The sequence below is a fragment of the Poecile atricapillus genome, chromosome W (assembly GCF_030490865.1).
Source record: "Poecile atricapillus isolate bPoeAtr1 chromosome W, bPoeAtr1.hap1, whole genome shotgun sequence".
NCBI lineage: Eukaryota > Metazoa > Chordata > Aves > Passeriformes > Paridae > Poecile > Poecile atricapillus.
The window spans coordinates 52,618,465-52,638,259 of record NC_081288.1 but is presented as its reverse complement, the minus strand read 5'-3'; the positions used below and the strand labels follow the sequence as shown (position 1 = coordinate 52,638,259).

The 19,795-nt window shown below is 42.2% G+C and overlaps 1 protein-coding gene across 1 annotated transcript in view; it reads right to left on the bottom strand.

Annotated features, from left to right (window-relative positions):
• Positions 1-2,157: 2,157 nt before the first annotated feature.
• The window catches only part of LOC131592446 (cystic fibrosis transmembrane conductance regulator-like), an 87,073-nt gene continuing 69,435 nt past the window's right edge, over positions 2,158-19,795 (bottom strand). Inside the window, exons 22-27 of the mRNA XM_058863960.1 lie at positions 17,785-18,027; positions 14,856-15,011; positions 7,446-7,535; positions 5,114-5,286; positions 4,673-4,778; positions 2,158-3,194 (exon numbers count right to left, since the gene is read on the bottom strand). Coding sequence (XP_058719943.1) covers positions 2,988-3,194; positions 4,673-4,778; positions 5,114-5,286; positions 7,446-7,535; positions 14,856-15,011; positions 17,785-18,027 — 975 coding nt within the window. The 3' untranslated portion in view covers positions 2,158-2,987. The remainder of the gene's footprint in view (positions 3,195-4,672; positions 4,779-5,113; positions 5,287-7,445; positions 7,536-14,855; positions 15,012-17,784; positions 18,028-19,795) is intronic.

The following is a 19,795-nucleotide window of genomic DNA, read 5'->3' as shown; positions in this document are numbered from 1 at the left end:
CCACATGTAGTAGTATTAAAGTCAGCATGCTCTTCTCTTAGGCTGTATGTGTATACACACGTTTCTGCATAGCTGGTTTTAATGACAAAGTGCTCTGGTAGGAGTATTTTTTATATCTGTTCTATCAAATGCATGCAAAGCACATGAGAAGAAAAATTTCCTTAAGTAATGCTCAGCCTGTGTTTATGAAGGTCATTGTTTGTTCTTCCACTGTTTATGGCCTCATTTGCTTCTTTTTTATTTTCTCCTTCTCCTCTTGAGCTCTATTTTCCATCACGAACAGCATGTGCAACTTCCCAGATGAGGTTCAGGCAAACATCCCTGGGAGCTGTCACGCCCTGACAGCAAGTACAAAAACACTTTCTCTAGAAGGTAACCTGCTCTTCTCAACCTTTGTCGGGAAAGAGAGGCTGTGTCATCCTCCGCATGGAGGCTGGTGCTAACTTACCTCCTGTTCCAGCCTGAACTCCAAAGGTACTGAAGCAGTGGCTTAGGACTGAAAGGAATAGCACACTCTCCTTTCAGCTGCCCTGATAGGGCAGCATTTTGCCTGAGCTCTTTGTGACCAGCAGTGTGATGGTGGTAGCTGGGCACTGATGGCAGAAGCTGTTTTGGTGAGTATTGTGGCCCAGGGAGGGGGCAATCAGTCAGCTGATTTACTTTTTCCTACAAAGTCCTCCTGCTGAGTGTTTGTATCAGCAGCTTCCATATGTCCCATCTACTACATGTTCCTGCTGTATTTATATTTTTCTTTCCTGAAATGTGCCCTTGTCTGCTGAATCCAGCTTAGCTACCACCTTCTAACTCTGACGATGACACAAAACACGGTCAGTTGTGCAAGCTCTGAAGCATGCACTGGTTCTAATGACACAGTGGTTCTTTTCTGCTGATCTTTCTGATCATTTTGTTTGTTTATATAACAAACTCCCCCACTTAGTGTGTCTGCTGTAACTCTGAGTAACATCCTGAAAAAGAGCGACCCTTGGCACGCCTCCTTGGACTTGGCCACACTGCAGCAGCCCTGGCCTTGCCGCCAGGTTTGGCCACATACTCTGTAAAGACTTGTACAAATAGAGACCTGACTATGTGAGAAAAGGGACAAACACCGTGAGGTGAACAGTTTGAGTGGAGATGGGATTCAAGTGATGCTATTTCAGTACACAGTTGGTTTTCCATTGTTATAAATCAAGCACAGCTTAGTGGCAAAGAAACAGTGACATGGGAAAATTAAGACCCAGGGGTATCCAGAATGCTCTGTAAGCAAGAGGCATTGCTTTGTGGAGAAAATCAAGTGCCACAAGGTGCCTGTATGCCACAGGCAGAAAGGAGAGAGACCCAGGTAAGTGCTAGAAGATAGACAAGCATCGAAGTACAGTACGAAGGACAGGGCAGGAAAAAAAAACGCAGAGGAAATGTGCAATGAAGGCCAGAAAGTATGCGATGGGGGACTGAGCTAGAGGAAACCAGCGTGCTGCAGGGCTCCTGCAGGAGCTCAGGGCAAGCCTTGCGTACGCTGCTGCTGGCAGCTGCAGGGCTCCCCGGGGCCGAGCACCGCCCGCGCTGCAGAGGCTGAAGCCCGCAGCACCACCTAGTGCCGCCCCAGGCTGCTCCGGCACCCGCCGCTCCGAAGGAATGAAATTACTACAACGATGCCCGTGGTTTTGATACAGCAGCAACCATTGAAGGGGAAGTAGCAGAATAGGTCCACAGTGCCTGCTCCACTGGGGGGTGTAGGGCATGTAATGTGACATACAGGCAGTTTCTCTTTTTAAAAATTTATTTCAAGGGAAAAAAAAAATAATCTAAAACGCCTGTGTATCACTGGAATACTTTCGTGCACAAAGACAGCATTGGACAGTACCTGGCCAAACTCTGGGGCTGCCCTCGTTTTCAACAGCTCTAGCATAATGAGACATCAAAGTCTAGTAGCAAAATATCCCTGCAACAATCCAAATATAAAACTTTTTGTACAAATATATTTTCCTTTATAGTACATGATCACTCTTAAAATACAGAATTTCCTTAGCAAAAGTTTGCAACAATATTAAAATAAATAAAATATCCTAGAGAACATTCAGTTCCATAACAAAACTGCAAACCAGAAGAGTATAAAAATTAATTTCATTATTAAAGACTACTTCTGAGAGGTTTCTTCCCTTTTTCTTTTTTCTTTTTTTTTTTTTTTTTTTTTTTTTGGTGTTAGGCCAAAATAAAAAGTATATAAAAATGCCAGACCTATGCAGACTATTACAGGTCCACTGTCAAGAGTCCTACCTTTTGCTAGATACTGATGTCAGCCTGCATTTATCCAATTGTGTGTGCAGGATCAGGTTAACAGTCTCTTAGGTTTTAACAGGAAATACCAATTCTCCCTTAACTGTGGAGACATGACAGATGTTGATTGGCTTCCAAGACAATATCCTCTCTTCCTTCATTTTCACCTATGCACGTGGCATTTGGCCTTTCCTGCTAAGCTGAAATTACAGTTGCTGCATGGAAAACAAAGAGGAGGAAGTATTCTGTGTGCCTTGCTGAAATTGTCCCTTAATTCATATGCAGGAAGTGAATCCACAGAAGTTTTTTACATACTGATTTTTCTATTTTCCACCCAGATTTGATTATTTTTTTCGCATTCTTCCTGCTGTCTTGTCCTCTCACCCCAGCAAGAACATTTCTAAAAGTTTTCTGGAACAATTATGTCAGACTAGGCAGGTTACTTCTGCTTACCATCTTGTTTGTATCCAATCAGAGCAGCTTTCCAAAGAAAATCTGGTTTCTCCACTATAAGTGGCAAAACCTCAAAGAATGTACTAACTTGCACATGATTAACCACAGAAGGGAAGCAATTCCCACATGCTCATGCTGCAGCAAACACCTCCTGAAAGGCTGAATTTGTGCATGGCTGAGGCCGGTTCAGAAGTGCTGGTCCTGTCATCATGGGGCACTGCTGACCATTCCCTCCACGAAGAAGGTCTCTACACAGCATTTCACAGTCTTGTTTCCTGCACTTCTTCCTCCGTCTCCTCCTGCAAGGCAGTGATTTGGGGTCGGGGTTTACGTTTGCTGGAGTTTCTGTGGTGTGCTGGGAGTAGCTTAAGGCGCTCAGCATGACTGATGGCCTGCCTGAAGGAGCTCTTCTCGTTCAGCAGCTTCTGAATGGATTCGTACTGCCTCAATTTGTTGTCCTCGATTACCTGGAGAAACATCACTCACATGTTAGATGTGCAGTGGTGGTGCTGACAGAATTCAGCTAATGCAACTAATGGAGCAGGGAAGAGACATGAAGACATGGCAAACATCTTCTAACAGAAAAAGCCCAATTTACAATTTCTAGTTTCTAGTATGAGGTTTCTAATTACAACTACAAAAACATACATTAAAATTTGAACATGTGGAAAAGGTGCCTAATGCCCAAATTACAAAGTGCCACTGGACTGCCTGGTTTCCCCTCCTTGTGACTTGGTTTTACCTCTGAGTCCCTTTGTTGAAGTCTCCCAGTACCTTGGCATTTCCCTGCCACTGCTAGACTGCCAGGTTAAGAAAGCGTTAATTTCTCTATCGCAAGCAGAGGGAGAAGGCTGCCAGCAAGGTGCCAGGCTTTCTTTGCTTTCTCCTCACCAAACAAGGAAGCTCTGCTCACCTCTGTTTGAAGGAGACAAAAAGTTTGCCCTGTAAGGTTGTTCCAGTCTCCCCTGTCAGGCAGGAGCAAGGAAAAATCAGGCTCCTTCACTGGCACTGCAGTGTCTGCACATCTTTGATAAGGGCACAGGACTGACAGGAGAGAGAACTTTTAGCACCTCTTGTTGCTAAAATGTGGTCTGGAGGGTGGGAAGCCTTTTCAGAGTGGAGGCTGCCTGCCTGCTAGGGCTCTGCTGCCACAGCAGCTGGGGACAAGGCTGAGTCCAGAACACACAGAGGAGCAGCACATCCAAAAGGATGTACAACCTGCCTACTGACTAACCTGCTTTAACTCCAGGCAGTGTTCCACTGCTGTGCTAATGCACCAAATCAAATAGACATCAAAAACCGTGTCTCACTCTGCTAATAAAATTTAGATGCCCTCTCACAGAAGAGTGAAAAAAATACAGAGAGAGGAACATAATTTTTAAGAACAATTTGCGTAACTTGGCTTTTCTTTACTAACCATTTTTATGTGACAAAGGAAATACCCCAGGACTACAGTAATTCATCCCCTTGATTACATGTGAAAGGAATATTTACATGGCTTGTTGAAAGAGGTCAGTAATTCTGATCATCACATACTAGGAAACTCCTCTTCCCCAGGCAGCCTCCTATTGCTCAAGGGCAGCTGATTCTGCATTTGCAATTGTAAAACTCTGTGAGATGCTGAGATTTTTCTGAATCTCCTGAGCCAAAATCAAAAATATAAGGCACCCAGATCAGCAGCTGGGTAACTGAAACAACTTTCCTTCTGGTTGAAACTTTTCTTGCTCCTCCAGAACATGACCCAGCTCATCTGAACACAGGTGTCTGTGACAGATCAGGTGAAAGAGCAAACAGGAGCCTGCCACTGTTCTGCCAGTCGGTAGGTAGCTCAACTGCCCTGAATGACCCCCATCAATCCAGAAAATCATCATTTCTACTTGGTGTGTTTTATGTGTTCATCAAATGCAGTGAGACAACAGTCAGTGAGCCTATGAGAAATGCTCACCAAAAATCTCTGGCACTCCAGCATCGCCTCCAGCCTGTGCTCAGAGAGTATCACTGTGCAGTTGGCAAACGCATGCTTCAGGGTCTTCCTGATCACTTGGGAAGTTCTGAAAGGCAAATAAACACTGGCATTCAGACTGCAATGTGCATGCCCATAACTGCATTGACATGTGTAACAGCCTGGCTGTAGGTTGTAGAGCCTCCATGCAGGGACACAGCTCTGAAGTGCCTCTGCTCATCTCTGCTGTCAAAGTTCCTATCAGCCATAGAGTAAAGGTTGTAACCAGGCTTCCCCAATCCCCTGCACAGAATTACCAACATACATTACTGAAATCAGGCTTAGGAACAGGCCAGACAAGTTACAAAAGATCTCTTTAGATGGTGCTGCCTCATGGGTTTTCTTACTCCGTATTAGAAAACAGAACAAACGAACAAAACATACACAGGGTCCAGGTGAGCACTTGGTTCATCGAGCAGCAAGATTTTAGCTTTGCTGAGAACTGACCGGGCGAGGCACATCAGCTGTTTGTGGCCATGACTGAGGACGCAGCCTCCATCCACAAGAACAAAATCAAGCTTGCCTGGAAATTGCTCTATTACAGACTTCAGTCCAACCTGCCAGAGGAGAAAAAGGACACAAAAAACCAGCAAGATATAATTACTGCTGACTGTGGAAATCATGTACATCATTGCAAATGCTATGGAAAGTGATTTTTGAAAGAAAACAGGCCTCTGGTTACTAGAGTTTAAAAGAAATTATCAAAATTTATGTGCTACGTTATAGCAACAGAGACAATATCCCCAGTCACCATGGTCGCTGTCTCTACAGTTCTGACAGTGTTTCCAGGTGCTCCTTTTGCTGCCCTAAAGGTTCTGTGCACTTTGGTTATACTAATGGCATGAGGGGCTTCCCTCTGGCACTGGTGACAAAGCGTTTAGAGGGGTGCCCATGCCAAGTGAAGCTGCTGCCTTTGGATCAGAAACCAGAGTACAGCCCAGATGTTTTCTGATTTTCCTCCAGTTTACTATCCTTAGGAGATTTACACTTCAAAGCAAAGCTTTCTATCTTCCACAGATCCAAACCAACTGTGGTCCTTGGCCTTATCAGTGGAGTTTAGAGACATTTTTACAAAATATGAAAACTAGGAAACATATGTGAGTTTCATGGCTCTATAAAACACTATAAAAATGTAAGGAAACCCCAGGAATTTATGAAGGCCACCTCCCCTGGATTTTTTTAAATATTACTGACCTGAAATTAATTTGCATTCCGGGGAAAACAAAAATTTGGAATTCCTACAAAGTGTTTTCACTTTGCATGGAAACCATATTAAACCGTGCTGTATGGGTATACGTGCTGTGTTTCTGAAGAGTTTGTGCTTTAATTTTTAAACAAATTAAGACCAGTGATTTGTTTTTCCTTCTCTTTTGAACACACATTGTGTCCTCAATGAAATTTTGCATTCAATGGATAGAAAAAAGTGCTTTCTTCTTAAAACTACACAAGGTCTCTCCATGTTCCTGTAGGGTTCAAACACCTGACTGCAGGAGCAAGACTTAAGCTCACAAGTTGACACAAGGCTGACAGATTCATGTGCTGAAATATGGGGGCAACAAAAAACAAAACATCAGACAAGGCCTGGTCCTCTGCAGTTGATTGCAAGGAGTGTAAGAGGCAGATGCTGATCTCAAGAGGATCCTCTGAATCTTCAGCAGTCAATGTGGGTCTGGAATAAGCTGACAGTTCATTTCTGTGTCGTGCTCCCAAAGTTACACTGACTCATTGCCACTGCCAAGCCAGACTTCAAGAGCATGAACTTTGTAAACAATCCAATCACTCCTAGTAAAAAGCATTACAGCTCTTTCTCTTTTCTATTTGCTTTGCATTCTGGCCTGTGCAATGAAAACCTCAGTATCACATACAGATTTGCCAAACTCCTTAATTATAAACATTTCAAAATAATTTTTTTTCAGGCCATTGTAAAAGAGGTTTAACTGTTTAAAATCGCAGACTCAATTCAAACACACACTGGAAACAATTCCCCAAAGCAGGAGAGCTTATCTTCCTAAAGAAAGGGGATATTGATCCAGGCTTGATTAAGTCCCACACCTGTAAGCATTTTTTGAGACATGAAACTTGCAATGAACAGGGAAAATTGCACCAATTTATGGTTAGGTCCATGTTAATTAGCTCATCTGTACCTTGGAAAAAGGTATCCACTTTCTAGGCTGTGGCTCTTTCCCTTCTGTAATGCTCACCTGACTTTTCCTAGGCATTATTGACACCTCTGCAACCCATGGAGCACTGTCAGAGCCAAGAAGTGGTACCTGACAACTGCAAGGTGTGTGACCAGTGCAACATGGAAACAGAATCTGGCCCCTAAGCTTGAGAATTGGGGGAAAAAAAACAAAAAACAAAAAAAACCTGTTGAAACCTCAACAAAATATTGGAAGACAACCTGTAGGTTTGAAATTCTAACATTCCATTATTCTTATTTCCCATGGCAAAGGAAGCTCCATGACACAAATAGAACAAAAGCCTGAATGCCTTGTTAGAGGGAGATCCTCTCATCTGGCTTCACATTGGCCTGGGAATTAAAATAACTATTTATATAAAACATAATAGATACAGTTTGTAACACAGCATGACCTTCCCCCTGCACTTGTTTCCTAAGATTCTACATAAATTGAAAATATTACAATCATTTGACCTACACTGCAGCCTGCTGTAACCACATCACCAGAGGGAGACAAATAACACTGTACAGGTTTACCTCCTCTGCAACTTTCCATATTTCTTCATCATTCCACTGCCCATAAGGATCCAAATTCATCCGAAAAGTTCCAGAAAATATGAACACTTTCTGCAAGAAAAAAGACATACCGACACAGGTAGATAGATAACCTGAAACACTGTATAAAGCATTGGAAATTCTGAAGCATACAGACAAAAAAAGAACCATCTGCAATTACCAGATAGAGCTAAGAGCATGTTATTAAATTTTTTAAAAAATATTGTTCCAAAACAAAAAGTGATTTTGAAAAAAATTACATATTTAGATTTTGGCAATTATCTTAATAAAATCTTAGCCAAACTTTTCTGGAAACCAGCAAACCCCAGATTTCAGCAGATTTCAGAATAAAACATTTCCTGTATTGTCATTTTGAAATAAACGTTTTAAAAGTATTTGAGAATACATGAAACATATTCAAACATACCAAAAAAATTAGTCAAACTAAAGTGTGTATTTCCACAATTTTATTTAGAGAGAAAAAAACCTATTGCTTATTTGTCAAAATTCAGGGACATTGTCCTAAGTTGTTTTTCACCAATGAATTTCTTTCTCTAATCCACTGTAGCCAAATACACATCTCAGCATCGTTCTGTCCCCTGGCATTTCACCATGTCCGAGTCCTACCTCTAAAGATGTTCTTTCCCTCTCTCACTGTCACATGGCTGAACATGAGAGACGTGACAGAGCATGGCTGCAGCAGCAAGAACCCTCTCTGTCGGAGTTTGCCCCCTGGACACTGTGGGCTGTGAGACGAGAGGGATGCACATTTCCTGGTACTGAGAACACACCCTTCTCCAGCTGAAGTTTCCTACTCCAGTCTGCTTTCCCCATCGGTTCAGGCAAGCAGATTTAGGTGACCATACCTTAGATACACGTTTTGTAGCTCAAGAAGCAGTGACTCAGACAAAATTAAATATTTGTTTAATCTCTTTTTACATGGGGTGGATTCTGATGGAAATTAAATTCTTCAAGGGACACTGAGGCTGTCCAATATTTCTTAAGAAGCTGTTTTTTGTCTATGCTGTAAGGTACACCCGCTGTTTTTAGCGGGGAGAACTTGCTCCTAAAGAATTTAAGTGCCTTGTTGAGAAGTATTACCACTTGCTTGCTCTTTCCTTATACGTACACAACAAATACCAAGAGGAAAAATTTGAGTCAATTATTTTCTTCCATCTTTCTAACCAAAGTATTTATTTAGAGAAAATGTGTTGAAATGCCAGTGATTCACAGCCACGTAAGTTCCTGGAGTTTTAGTAGTCAAACACTACCAAAAGCTGTGAAGGACTAGCTGTACCAGCAGAAACTAACTGAGAGAATACACTTTCAGTGCTGTCCCAGAGTTTGGCCTGTCTAGCACAATTTCCATGTGACCCAACCTGAGAACTTGGCATTCTTTCATCAGATTTCAAAGCGATTTATACACACATTTGCATTAATCATTAAATTATGATTAATTAAAAGTGCAAACATTGCAGAGGAAAATAAATTACATTAATTAATTTGCTAGATTAAGATATGCATGCCACTGCCAACTTATTTGGTGTAAAAGAGAAGGAAATAACTAATTCAAGAAACCAGAGGAGAAAAGCAGCTGCACTGTGGCGCTGTGCACTCAGTGGGGTAGATTTAAGTGCAACGATACCTTCAATACATGGCAAACAACACATGACAAAGCTGCAGAACCACACTCAGCTAAAAATTAATCACTGAAGTACTTTTTGTAGAGACAATGGGGAAAGAGTAGACTCCCTTATAATTGTTAACAACAGTGAAAGCTTCAGTGAAGTACAGCACAGTCCTTTTCCCATGCCCTGCACTGGTTAGGTGCAGTGGGGTGACATATTTGCAGCAGGATTAGGTTCTTCCAAGTAGTGGGTGTGGTGGAAACAACAATGCTGTGGAAACAGTGTCAGACGTGGGTTTGTTCACACTGTGAGCCCCATGCATTTAACTAATGGAATACGTGTTTTCATTTCTCAGTGGTTAAGAATAGTTAACTGAACAAACCAGTTTTAAAGAAGATAGGGCTGAATAACATTCCTGCTGAAGTGCACCAGGCACAGCAAGAAAGGGTACAACTTTCTTCTGAAGCTGCTGCTATTTCTAATAACTGTGCTTTCAAGAAGTGGGGCACTAAAAGCAAGCTATTCCCAAAAGCAGGGTTGGTTTTTCATCCCCACAAAGTAAATATGGCATTGTCCTGAATTCTGGTACTTCTGTCTCAATTTCAACACCTCCTTCCTCTCGACTCATTAGAAACCATATAGGGCTCACTTAAATGTGTCACCTGGGCAGTTTGGAGTCTACTTGAAGAGAAGCAGAAACAAATCTCTCCACATTCTTAAAAACTAGAAGTCTAAGGTGAAACAAAAACACCAGGAAGTGAATATGAAGGTCTTACATTGTTCATAAATATGGAAGAAGTAAAAATAAGGAGAGAATTGGAAGAGTGGATGGCTGGGTAGACTGGCAGCAAATCTGGAATAATCTCCTTCTTGGTCACTTGTTCACATTCCCACAGGATGATAGTGGGTGTGATTGTACAACAAATAGTTTTTTAGACCTGACACCAACCAAACGCAAAACATTCAGAAACATAAATATGGTCGTGTTTATGTTCTGACCACCCCAAATATTGCAAACCAACCCTTCTGAAGGGCATTAATCCCCATTAGTGGCTACAGCCTCTGTATTGGTGTGTGTGGCAATCAGCTTCCTAAGCAATTCATGTGTTATGTGGAAAATCAGGACCCCAGGTACCTAAGGAAATGCTTACAGAAGAGTTAAGGATCAGCTGACAAGAGGCTGCTAAGGAGTGAGAGTATCCTGGCTGTGAGTAGCTGCTGCTTGCTGTGTGCAGGTCCTCAGCAAGACCCATGGACCCTTCTCCCCATATGCCCCAGGGCTGGAGAACAAATCTAACATCAGCTGGAACCAGGCAGCAGCTGCATGCACAGAGAAGTTATGAGTAACAATAGCATGACCTCCATGTAGCCTCCTCTGCTTTGTCTGTGTTATAGCACCAATATCAACATAAAAAAAAAAAAATCAAGTCACTATGTGAATGCTTTAGTGCATTCACATAGTGACATTTAGTGCTTAGGTGCAAAGTTAGAGGATTTGTTTTAATAAACATAATTTGTTTTCATAATCCTTTAGGGACTTTCCATTGACATAAGAATAAGAGCACAGAAACAATAAAAACCTGAAGGGTTTCTGGGACCAGTTCTGTAACATTCTCCCTTGAAGATGCCAAAACATCTGCCTCCCATAGAGCTTACTTGTAAATACCATTGCTGTGCTCCTGGCAACACTGAACTCATGATGTAGAAAACAACCTATATACGACCTGAAATGAGCATGTGGGGCTGTTAATTAATGTCCCCAGTTGCTCTGTGCACGGGTCTGACGCAGCAGATGCTCCCTGCTATGGTGATACTGACTCATCCCAACGCCCTGCAGGAGTCCAGGCTCTGCAGGACCCTCTGTGGGAACACCTTGGGATGTGGCTCTGCTTGGCAGCTGCACCAGGCAGGAGTGTGCTGGCACACCACAAAGCACCCATGACCTCCAAAAGTAAGTGTTGGAGACAGACAGACAGAGACAGACAGATAGAATGAACAGAATGTGATAGATGCTGAAAAACTGGAACTACAAAGATAAATGTTGCAAAATTTTACTTCTTCTGTAAAATAAAGGAGCAAAACAAATTTGATTTTTTTTTTTGTCAGCTGGCAGTCCTGCAAAGTGTAGAAAACTTGTTCTCTGTGCTGAGCTTGATTTTAACTCTATATGGAGTATTTACATGTAGAAAACAGTGTGAGATCCAGTAGGATTCATGGAATAACACTCAAGAAAACATCAGAAGTCATCCCCTTCCAGGGAGCTAGCAACATCTCATGGGTCTCAGGTTTCTCATCATTTGTTTTAACTGGAAATCAACTGCAGGTCTCCTGCCCTCCATTCCAAGACAAAATTCTGAAGGCATGTTCTCAATCTGACTCCACTAAATACTTCAGGATACAATCTGCATGAGGACCCATGCAAGAAAGTCTTGAGTATGTTGAAACCACATGCAGCTGGAAATCCTCACTCTGGAAATGTTGTGGGCAAATACCTGCAGAAGAACCATCAGAAAGGCCTGTCCAGGAAGAAGGGACAATGGGTGCAAAGGTACAGCCTGGTGTCAGTGGAGCAATTGTTTTGTGGCTGGATGACAAACAGCCTGTAGGAGCAGTGCTGGGCAGGCTGTGCTTCAGCAGCGCAGCCTGTGAGGAGCTACAGCCAGGAACTTCCTTGTGGGTGCTTCAGAAAATATGTTTTATGTGATTTAACCCTTATCACCACTACAAGGCACTGACAGCCAGATTTGAGATACTGAAAGAAACAAGGGGTTTAGCTTTGCTTCCGCTCAGTGTGATCCCTGACCACCCTGCGGGTCATTCCAGCACAGCCTGCACAGAGAGGACAGCAGTGTCTTAGGACTGTTTGTGTTATGTGGCTGTGCATTAGTGAGGTTCTCACACTGGAAAAGCACTTCTTTTCTACTAAATTGGGAAACAGTGTTAAAGAAGAGGAAAGAGCTGGAAAGTTTTCAGGAGGAAGCATGCCTCAGGTAGAGCTCCATTCTCCTTTTGCTGGCAAGGGCTCTCATGGGGACAGTGGAAATCCAGGTGTTGCTGTAGGAGCACCTCCCAGGAAAGGAAAGGCAACTTTTTTTTCATTCTGAAGCTGTAGGTGAATGGTAAAGAACAAAAGGCTCCCTTTGTTCTTCTGGGAAAGGCAGGGTGGCATATGCAATTTCTCTTTCCTGCTGGGAAAGTGCTGCTGAAAACTTCATTTTGTTCTGAATGTGGGAACTTTTGAGGCATAATGTGCGGTTCTGTGCCAAGGCTTTGGGACAAGTGCTGCGAGCTGAAGCATGCAAACGGACTGGCAACTCACATGACCTTCCAGAGAATGGAGGTCTGGGATTATTTGGCATTGATCCATGTATCAGGGACTTCCAAATGTGAACTAAATGTGTAATTTTAACAATGAACTAACTGCACCTCACTAGCAGAAGGGCAAGTTACACTGCTCATGTAATAAATGTCTCTTGCATTTTGCTGATAGCTGAAGAATTATGTTTTCTATACTATTAGTGACACTATAATAAGCGCTCAGCTATGAGAATTATTCCTCATATTTTCACTGGGACAATGAGACTACTTGTTACCAAGTATTCAGATTTCTTCTCAGTCCATGCATTCCCAAGGACAGCTGGAGATGGAGAACATAAATTCTGATGGGCAACCACATCCCAAATGGCAAAAGGCTGAGAGCAAAAGGATAACTATGGGAGAGATAAGCAAGCCTATTCCAGTACAGAAATTTATACTTGGCTGTACAGGAAAATTTACCAGTGCAGACATACCTTACTGGTAAAAGCATCCTTCATCCTATACAGCCATGCTTCAGAAGACAGCTGTATAACATACCTGTCCTCCAAACTAAATACAAGCAGCTGCACATGCAATTCACTGCACAGCTGCCTTGATCTGAATGGGAGACATTTTTTCATACTTGCAAGCAACAAAAACTCTGCAGAACTGAACCAGCTGTAATAAAGATATGAAAATTTAAGGGAATAGATAGATATGGACATGTTGAAGAGAGTACGGAAGTGGTGACAAGAGGTCAGTTATCAAATGGCAGCTTGCCAAGTAAGCCTCAGCTCTGCAGTCTGTGACTGGCAGAGCTCAGGTAAGAAATTAATCCAACCCATGGACTCGACACCACTCTGTTAGGCTTGGTTTGTTGAGGGTGTAGGGGCAGGGAAGAAAGGGTCTATTCTGACAAGGTCAGAGTGCTAAAAAATTGCTGCCTCTAGGAAATTTCAGAGCATGAAATGCACAGAGAAAAGGGAGTTGTGCCTGCTTTGCATGCCTACTCTAAATAAATGGCACTTGGGCTACTGTGGAATAGCATATTTGAAAAGGAAGCTATCATAGCTCAAAACTGATCATCACTTAAAAAAATTGAATTCTGAGTCCTCCTTGTGTTGCAAAATCAAGGCCATTTTTCTTCCAGCATGAACATTTCAGTGTTTTTTAACAGTGACCCAAGATGTAAAACTTCAAGAATTTTATGTTAAACTGTCTGTCTGTCCCAGAGTCTCTTGAACTATTTTAAAGTGCCCTGTGTAGTCACTGCAACAGCTTCATACTACACATACACTCACCAGCTTTCTAAGACGGTAACCACTTTTCCCAGATGGGAGACTATCAGGAAAAAAAACCCAAATCTTTATAGAAACAAGATAGAAACAGCTTTACTGTGGGGGTAGGATGGGGGGAATAGCACAATTAGGGTTTGACAGCCAACAATTCAAAGGGGTTGCTTGGCCACTTTGGTCAGCCCACTCCTTTGTGGGTGTTTCAAGGAGGAGGTTACCCAGGGTGACAGGATCAAACCATATTTTTCAGTCTCTGGGGCTAGTAGCCACCCTCAAGGATGGATAAAGGCAGGACAGGCTGCATGGTCCCTCACAGTGTGGCAGACTGATCTGCAATTGGTCTCCCAGTGCCACCTGATACTACGAGCAACTCATCGGTAAGATTGCCATCAAGTGTTACTTGAATTGGTCTGCCACAGTCACAGAATTCCAAAGGAATGTTATGGAGGAAATTGTGTATGCTTTGAAACTGAAGAACTGTCTAATGTATAACTGTCAAAGAAGAGATGGTCAATATGTGCCACTTGGCTTTCAGTGTTGTTGGTAAGGACAGACAACAAAAGTACAAAAGAGTTAAAATTCTGCAGTTCATTCCTTCAGTTTTCATTCCTACCCTTACAATCACCTTTTAGCGTTACTGTATGCAGACAATAATGTTAATTTTTCAGACAGATAATCCACATCTGTAACTGAAGATACTGTCCAGCTGTGGGAACACTGGCAAGAGACTCAGAGGCCCTAGATTTACATGTTTGCTATCAGTCTGCCAGGGAAAGCACGCAATGTGCAGTATCCACATGTTAACCATGATATGTGATGTAGCTGAGAACACTGATTGGTATTTTTTTCTTCAGGTGGCACTATCTTATCCTGAATCAAAATTCAAACTGAGTCAGAGGAGCAGGGATAAGCAGGCTAAAAACACTTCTGTTTGAGTGTGCTGTATCTTCCTATTTCTACAAGAGTACCTGTGGGAGTGGCAGAGAAACCCTAAAAATGCAAAGTTTGCTGTGAATCATTGCATCCTTCCACCCATCCATGCCACTCCCCTTTTCACAAAATCTGTGTTTTTTTCTCAGCATACAATAACAAACATCTTAAAAGCAGCTATGTACATATGGGTACAGAGCCAATAAAAATAAAGGCACAAAAATTTTCAAAAATTTCATTACCTGAGGAATCACTCCAAATGCTTTTCTCCATTGCTGCACGCTGACCGTGTTCCAGGAGACTCCATCAATCTGGATATCCCCTTCAGTATTCAGCAGTCTTAAAAATGCAAAAAGTAAAGTGCTTTTCCCTGAGCCTGTTCTTCCTAAAAGGCCCACCTGCAATACAGATCATACAAGGAAACATTTAATACTCTTCACATAACAATAATCACAGACTAAGGCAAAAACCTTAGAGGTCTCAGCAGTGAAGAACAGTCCAGGTGGATCTCAGTGGGATAGCAAGTATCATTCATGGGGGAATGGTAAAAGCCTACAGCAAGAGCTGAATCAAACAATGGGAAGACTCTGTTTTGTTAGAATTAACCAGATGAAAACTCTGACAGCTTATGCTTAGCTGAAGGACAGGAATTTGCTTGTCTATTATCTTGCACTGATCAGCTCAGCTCTTTGTGCCTTTTCCCTTCACTTTGCTATGAAGCACTCATCAGCAAAATCACATCCAGAAACCAAAAACTAAGTGGGGAGTGCATTTGGATCACCCTAGTAAGCTACTCCATTTTCATATGACTGAAAATAAAGGGCCTAACTCTAATTAGTTAGCTTGAGGCAGAGGCAGTGGTTCCAGCAGACATCATGCCATTGGAGACCCCTAAGCACCAGTGCAAGTCCTCAACCTGCCCAGTTGGTGCTGATTTTCCTTAACTCTAAGGTGTGAAGAAACATAATAATGTAGGTTTTTGTTTTTGTTTTTTTTTAAGTTGTGTTTCCCTTGTAGGGGAACTGACCTATTGCAAGAACAAACAAATACCTGCAGTAACCACCAACAAACTCCAAGATGCTGCCTTTTCCAATGTACATGGCTAACAATGTCCTGTCTGAGTGTGGGCTGCTTTTGTAGCATGACCATACTGGAGAACTGGCTGAAGGCTTGTAGTGCATGGGGCTGGTGATGGTCATTGGTGGTATTGCTCAGGGCTCAGTCCTCAGGACAGTTCTCTTCCACATATTCATCAATGATCTGCATGCAGGAGTCAAATGCACCATTAGCAAGGCTCCTGATGATACCACACTGGGAAATGCTGTGGACTCTCTTGAGGACATGAGGCCTTGCAGAGAAATCTAGATAGTTTGGAACACTGGGCAATATTGCAGTTTAACAAGTCCAAATGTCAGATTGTGCACCTGGGATGGAGCAATGCCAGGCACAAGTATAAACTGGGAGAGGAGTGGCTGCAGAGCAGCCCTGCAGAGAGGGATCTGAGGGGGCTGCCTGACAGCAGGATCCGTGCGAGTCGGCTGCGTGTGCCCGGGCAGCCAAGAGGGCAAACCCCAGCCTGGGCTGATCAAACACAGCATCATCAGCAGCTGGGCAAAGGGGTGATTATCCCACTCTATTCAGCTTTGGAGCAGCCTCACCGCAAGTTCTGTGTGCACTTCTGGGCTCTGCAATTTAAGAAGGATGTGATGGTGAGTGAATGCATCCAGAGGAGGGCAAGGAAGCTGGGGAAACTGCTGAAAGGAATATCCTACAATGAGTGGACAGGAACTTGGGCATGTCCAGTTTGGAGAGGAGGCTGAGGGGAAATTGACCTCTTATCCCCGAGATCCAGTTAGAGGATACACAGGAATGATTCAAAGCTGCACTGGGGGAGGATCAGACTGGACATTAGGAAGCATTTCTTTACTAAGGTGGTGGTCAAACACTGGAACAGGCTTCCTAGAGAGGTGATTGATGCTCAAGCCTGTCAGTCTTCAAGAGGTGTTTGATAATACGCTTTAATTTCTGGACAGCCATTAAGTGGAAATTCCATCCCTCAGCAGAGGAAAACTCCTTTGTTTCCTTCTTGGTGTACTACCTATGCAGGAGAAACAAATTATCTCCAGTTTAAGGAGCATCTGAGTCCAGGGTTCATCACTGAACTTGAATCACAGTCCTTGAGAGGAGGACTTCTGGTTTTACTGCTCTATCCCTTCTTTGTAGAGTACAAAAATGTCTTTCATTTTCCTTATACCACTGCTTCAAGGGATTTTCCAGGAAGTAAACCCACCAGCCTGCAACAGCACCTGCATCTTCACATTCCAGGAATCACAGGTGTCTTTCTTTCAAAGGCAGAGTGGAAAGGCTGAGTTCAAAGTTTTGGTGCCCTCAAATTTAGTAGATTAAACACTCAGTTCATGTAAACCAAGACAAACCTACCAAACCTGGCAGACTGGTGCTATCCAAATTAGGAGTGAATATGTGCCTCATGTCAAGGCCAGGGAGCTGTCACTGAACCTTTCTCATTAATGTGGGACAGTTGAAATCTCTTCCTCCATAAGGCTTCAGCTCAGGAAATCACAAGCCTTTCTTCCCATTCCAGCAAGCATAGGTCTTTAGCATGAACTTGAAGCCAACTGTTAAACTTCTACCTAAATGCTGTCCTGAAACTAAAGCCCTTTCTTAAACACAACCCCAAATACGCACAAAGATTAATCAGAGGTTTGTTGGTCCTCTAAAGAATGGAGCTGTTTATGGTCTGTAATAATTCAGGGTGGCGTAGAGCCCTCATGGAATGGGCGAGACGGCACCTCCACCCTCCGGCCGCCGGAGCCAGCGGTGCATTACCCTTGGCACGGCAGCCAGTATTCTTCTGTGCCCTGCCCCACCGGGTCAGGCTGTCCCCAGCACCTGCATTCACCAGCAACCTTCCCTCTCCACAACAGCAGAATCTCAGGCACCAGAATACAGCTTGGAAAACTGTTGCACGTGTATTTTATCCGAAGTCATTTCTGTTCTTCAGTTAGTTTAGAAGATATTTTGTGTTGCAACAATTTCATTTAGAAAAACTTACCAGACTCAAAATCCCTTTAAGTCATTGAATAGGTTTGTGACAATTCTCTACTTAAGCTTAATAGAAGTTAGATAAAGCACAGCAAAACAGTATCTTACCCTCTGCCCTGAACTTATTGAAAAGGAAATGTTTTCTAGTACAGCAGCTCCTCCTTCACCATATTTAGCTGTAAGGTCTTTCACAGTCATTTGGCCCCCAGATGGCCAGTTCTTCTCTTCCTTCACATGCCTGTTTTCAATTACAAGGGCATCTGAAAACTGATTATTCTTCTGCGGCTTAATGCTTTTTGTCTCTTCTGTTGGCATGTCAATGAATTTAAATATTCGTCCGACAGACCGCATCTACAAATCAAAACAAACAATATTCTAATTGTAATTCATACTAAACTAACAACACAAATGAAATAAAATTATTCCCAATTCCTAGACAGCACTGGAGTCTTTTTTCTGTGTAAGCTACTGTAACGAGTAACCAACAACTTTATTGTGTTCCATACTTATCTGTATCTAAAAACTCTTAATGCCTCTTTAAGACCTAGTGTGGCTGGAACTGGAATTACAGGGCACTTGGGAGATGCCAGTCCCTTGAAAAGGTCAAGGCACCCAAGCCAAGTCCCTCTTGTTCCCGGCAGCATTTCTAAAGGCCGAGTCTAGTGCTTATTTACTAGGGGTTTTTTCTTCCTGTTGCTGTTTCACTTGTTATTTTTCACTCTTATTTTTTCACTTAAATCTACTTACTTATTCATTATTGGTGGAAAGAAATTGGTTGAAACTAAGGGGAGGTAACTAATTTTAAAGTGTCCACCTTTTTAAATTGTCTTAAACCGAGACACCAATACTGTGATATAATCTTTAAAGGCAGGCTACTTCTCCTCTAGAGCTCTAGATTCCATTGCACTTGTACTTCTGACATTGGTCCAACATGTGATTCTTGCTTCCTTTTTAAATGGACATAGTAGCTCTTTCTATCTTAAAAATTCTATTTTGGAAAGTGATGACTTGTATCTAGGAAGACAAAGAATAATCATAAAAACAACATGGGTCACTTAAACTCTTCAGGAAGGTTTTTTTTGGGATTACCCAAAACCCGAAGTTCTTTGAATAATGACTGATCACGAAAGATCAGTAGACTGCACGGGATTTGAAAAATGAAAAACAGTAGCATTAAGTAAAAAAAGAACAATCATTAAACAGTAACAGTTGAGCATTTATGAGAAATTATAATTTAAAAAAAAATTAGTAGGAAGTTCCATGATAGTGAATTTTGGATCAGTAATTATATATATTAGGTAAAATAATAAAGTCCTGTAGTTCATGAACATCAGACAGAAGTTGCTAGTAGCAGTCTTAGTGCATTTTCAAAGGAACATGGGGCTAGAAAGGAGCCTCTTGATCTTATTTTTTTAAATGGATCAAGGGTCAATAAATAATTAATTTCCTTCACTACAGCTTCTCTGCTCAGGTGGCCAGAAAACATTTTCTGCTTTATGGACAACTTTGCGGTTAGAACTCTATTAATTTTAAATTCTAAATAACTCCTTTTACTAGCTGCTTTCCCCATTCATTTATGGAGGGACACCTTAGATCAGATCACCCTTTGTTCTCCAGGACTAAAGAAAATCCAGGTTTAAGCCTCTTTCTTAATCCATGTTCTCCTTCTCCAAACTCCCCAGTTCAAATCAAGCTTTCCTGTCTGACCAGAATGTATGCAGCATTTTGGATGATGTTTTACCAGGACATTATACAAATGCATTGCTAATTCCTTATTCTATATTAGGAATATCTGCATTAACACATCCTAGGATCATACACTATTTTTTTCACAATCACATCTTATAGTCAGCCTTTGACTGAGGGGTGTTCAGCCAAGCTTTCCTCCATTTTAGCCATTTCTAACCAAGATCCTCACTTACCACTGAGGTTATTCTTAGCCATCTCTAAATCCAAGACTTTGCACTTTCGTTAGTGGAATCTATTTAATACCTGCCATTTGAGGTCACCTAATACATTTAAACTCCCAGGATCCTTTATGCCAACACTGCCTTTCAGCTTTGTGCCATTGGCAGATTTCTTCAACAACTTTTTTTTATTTTGTTGAGAGCATTTTAAA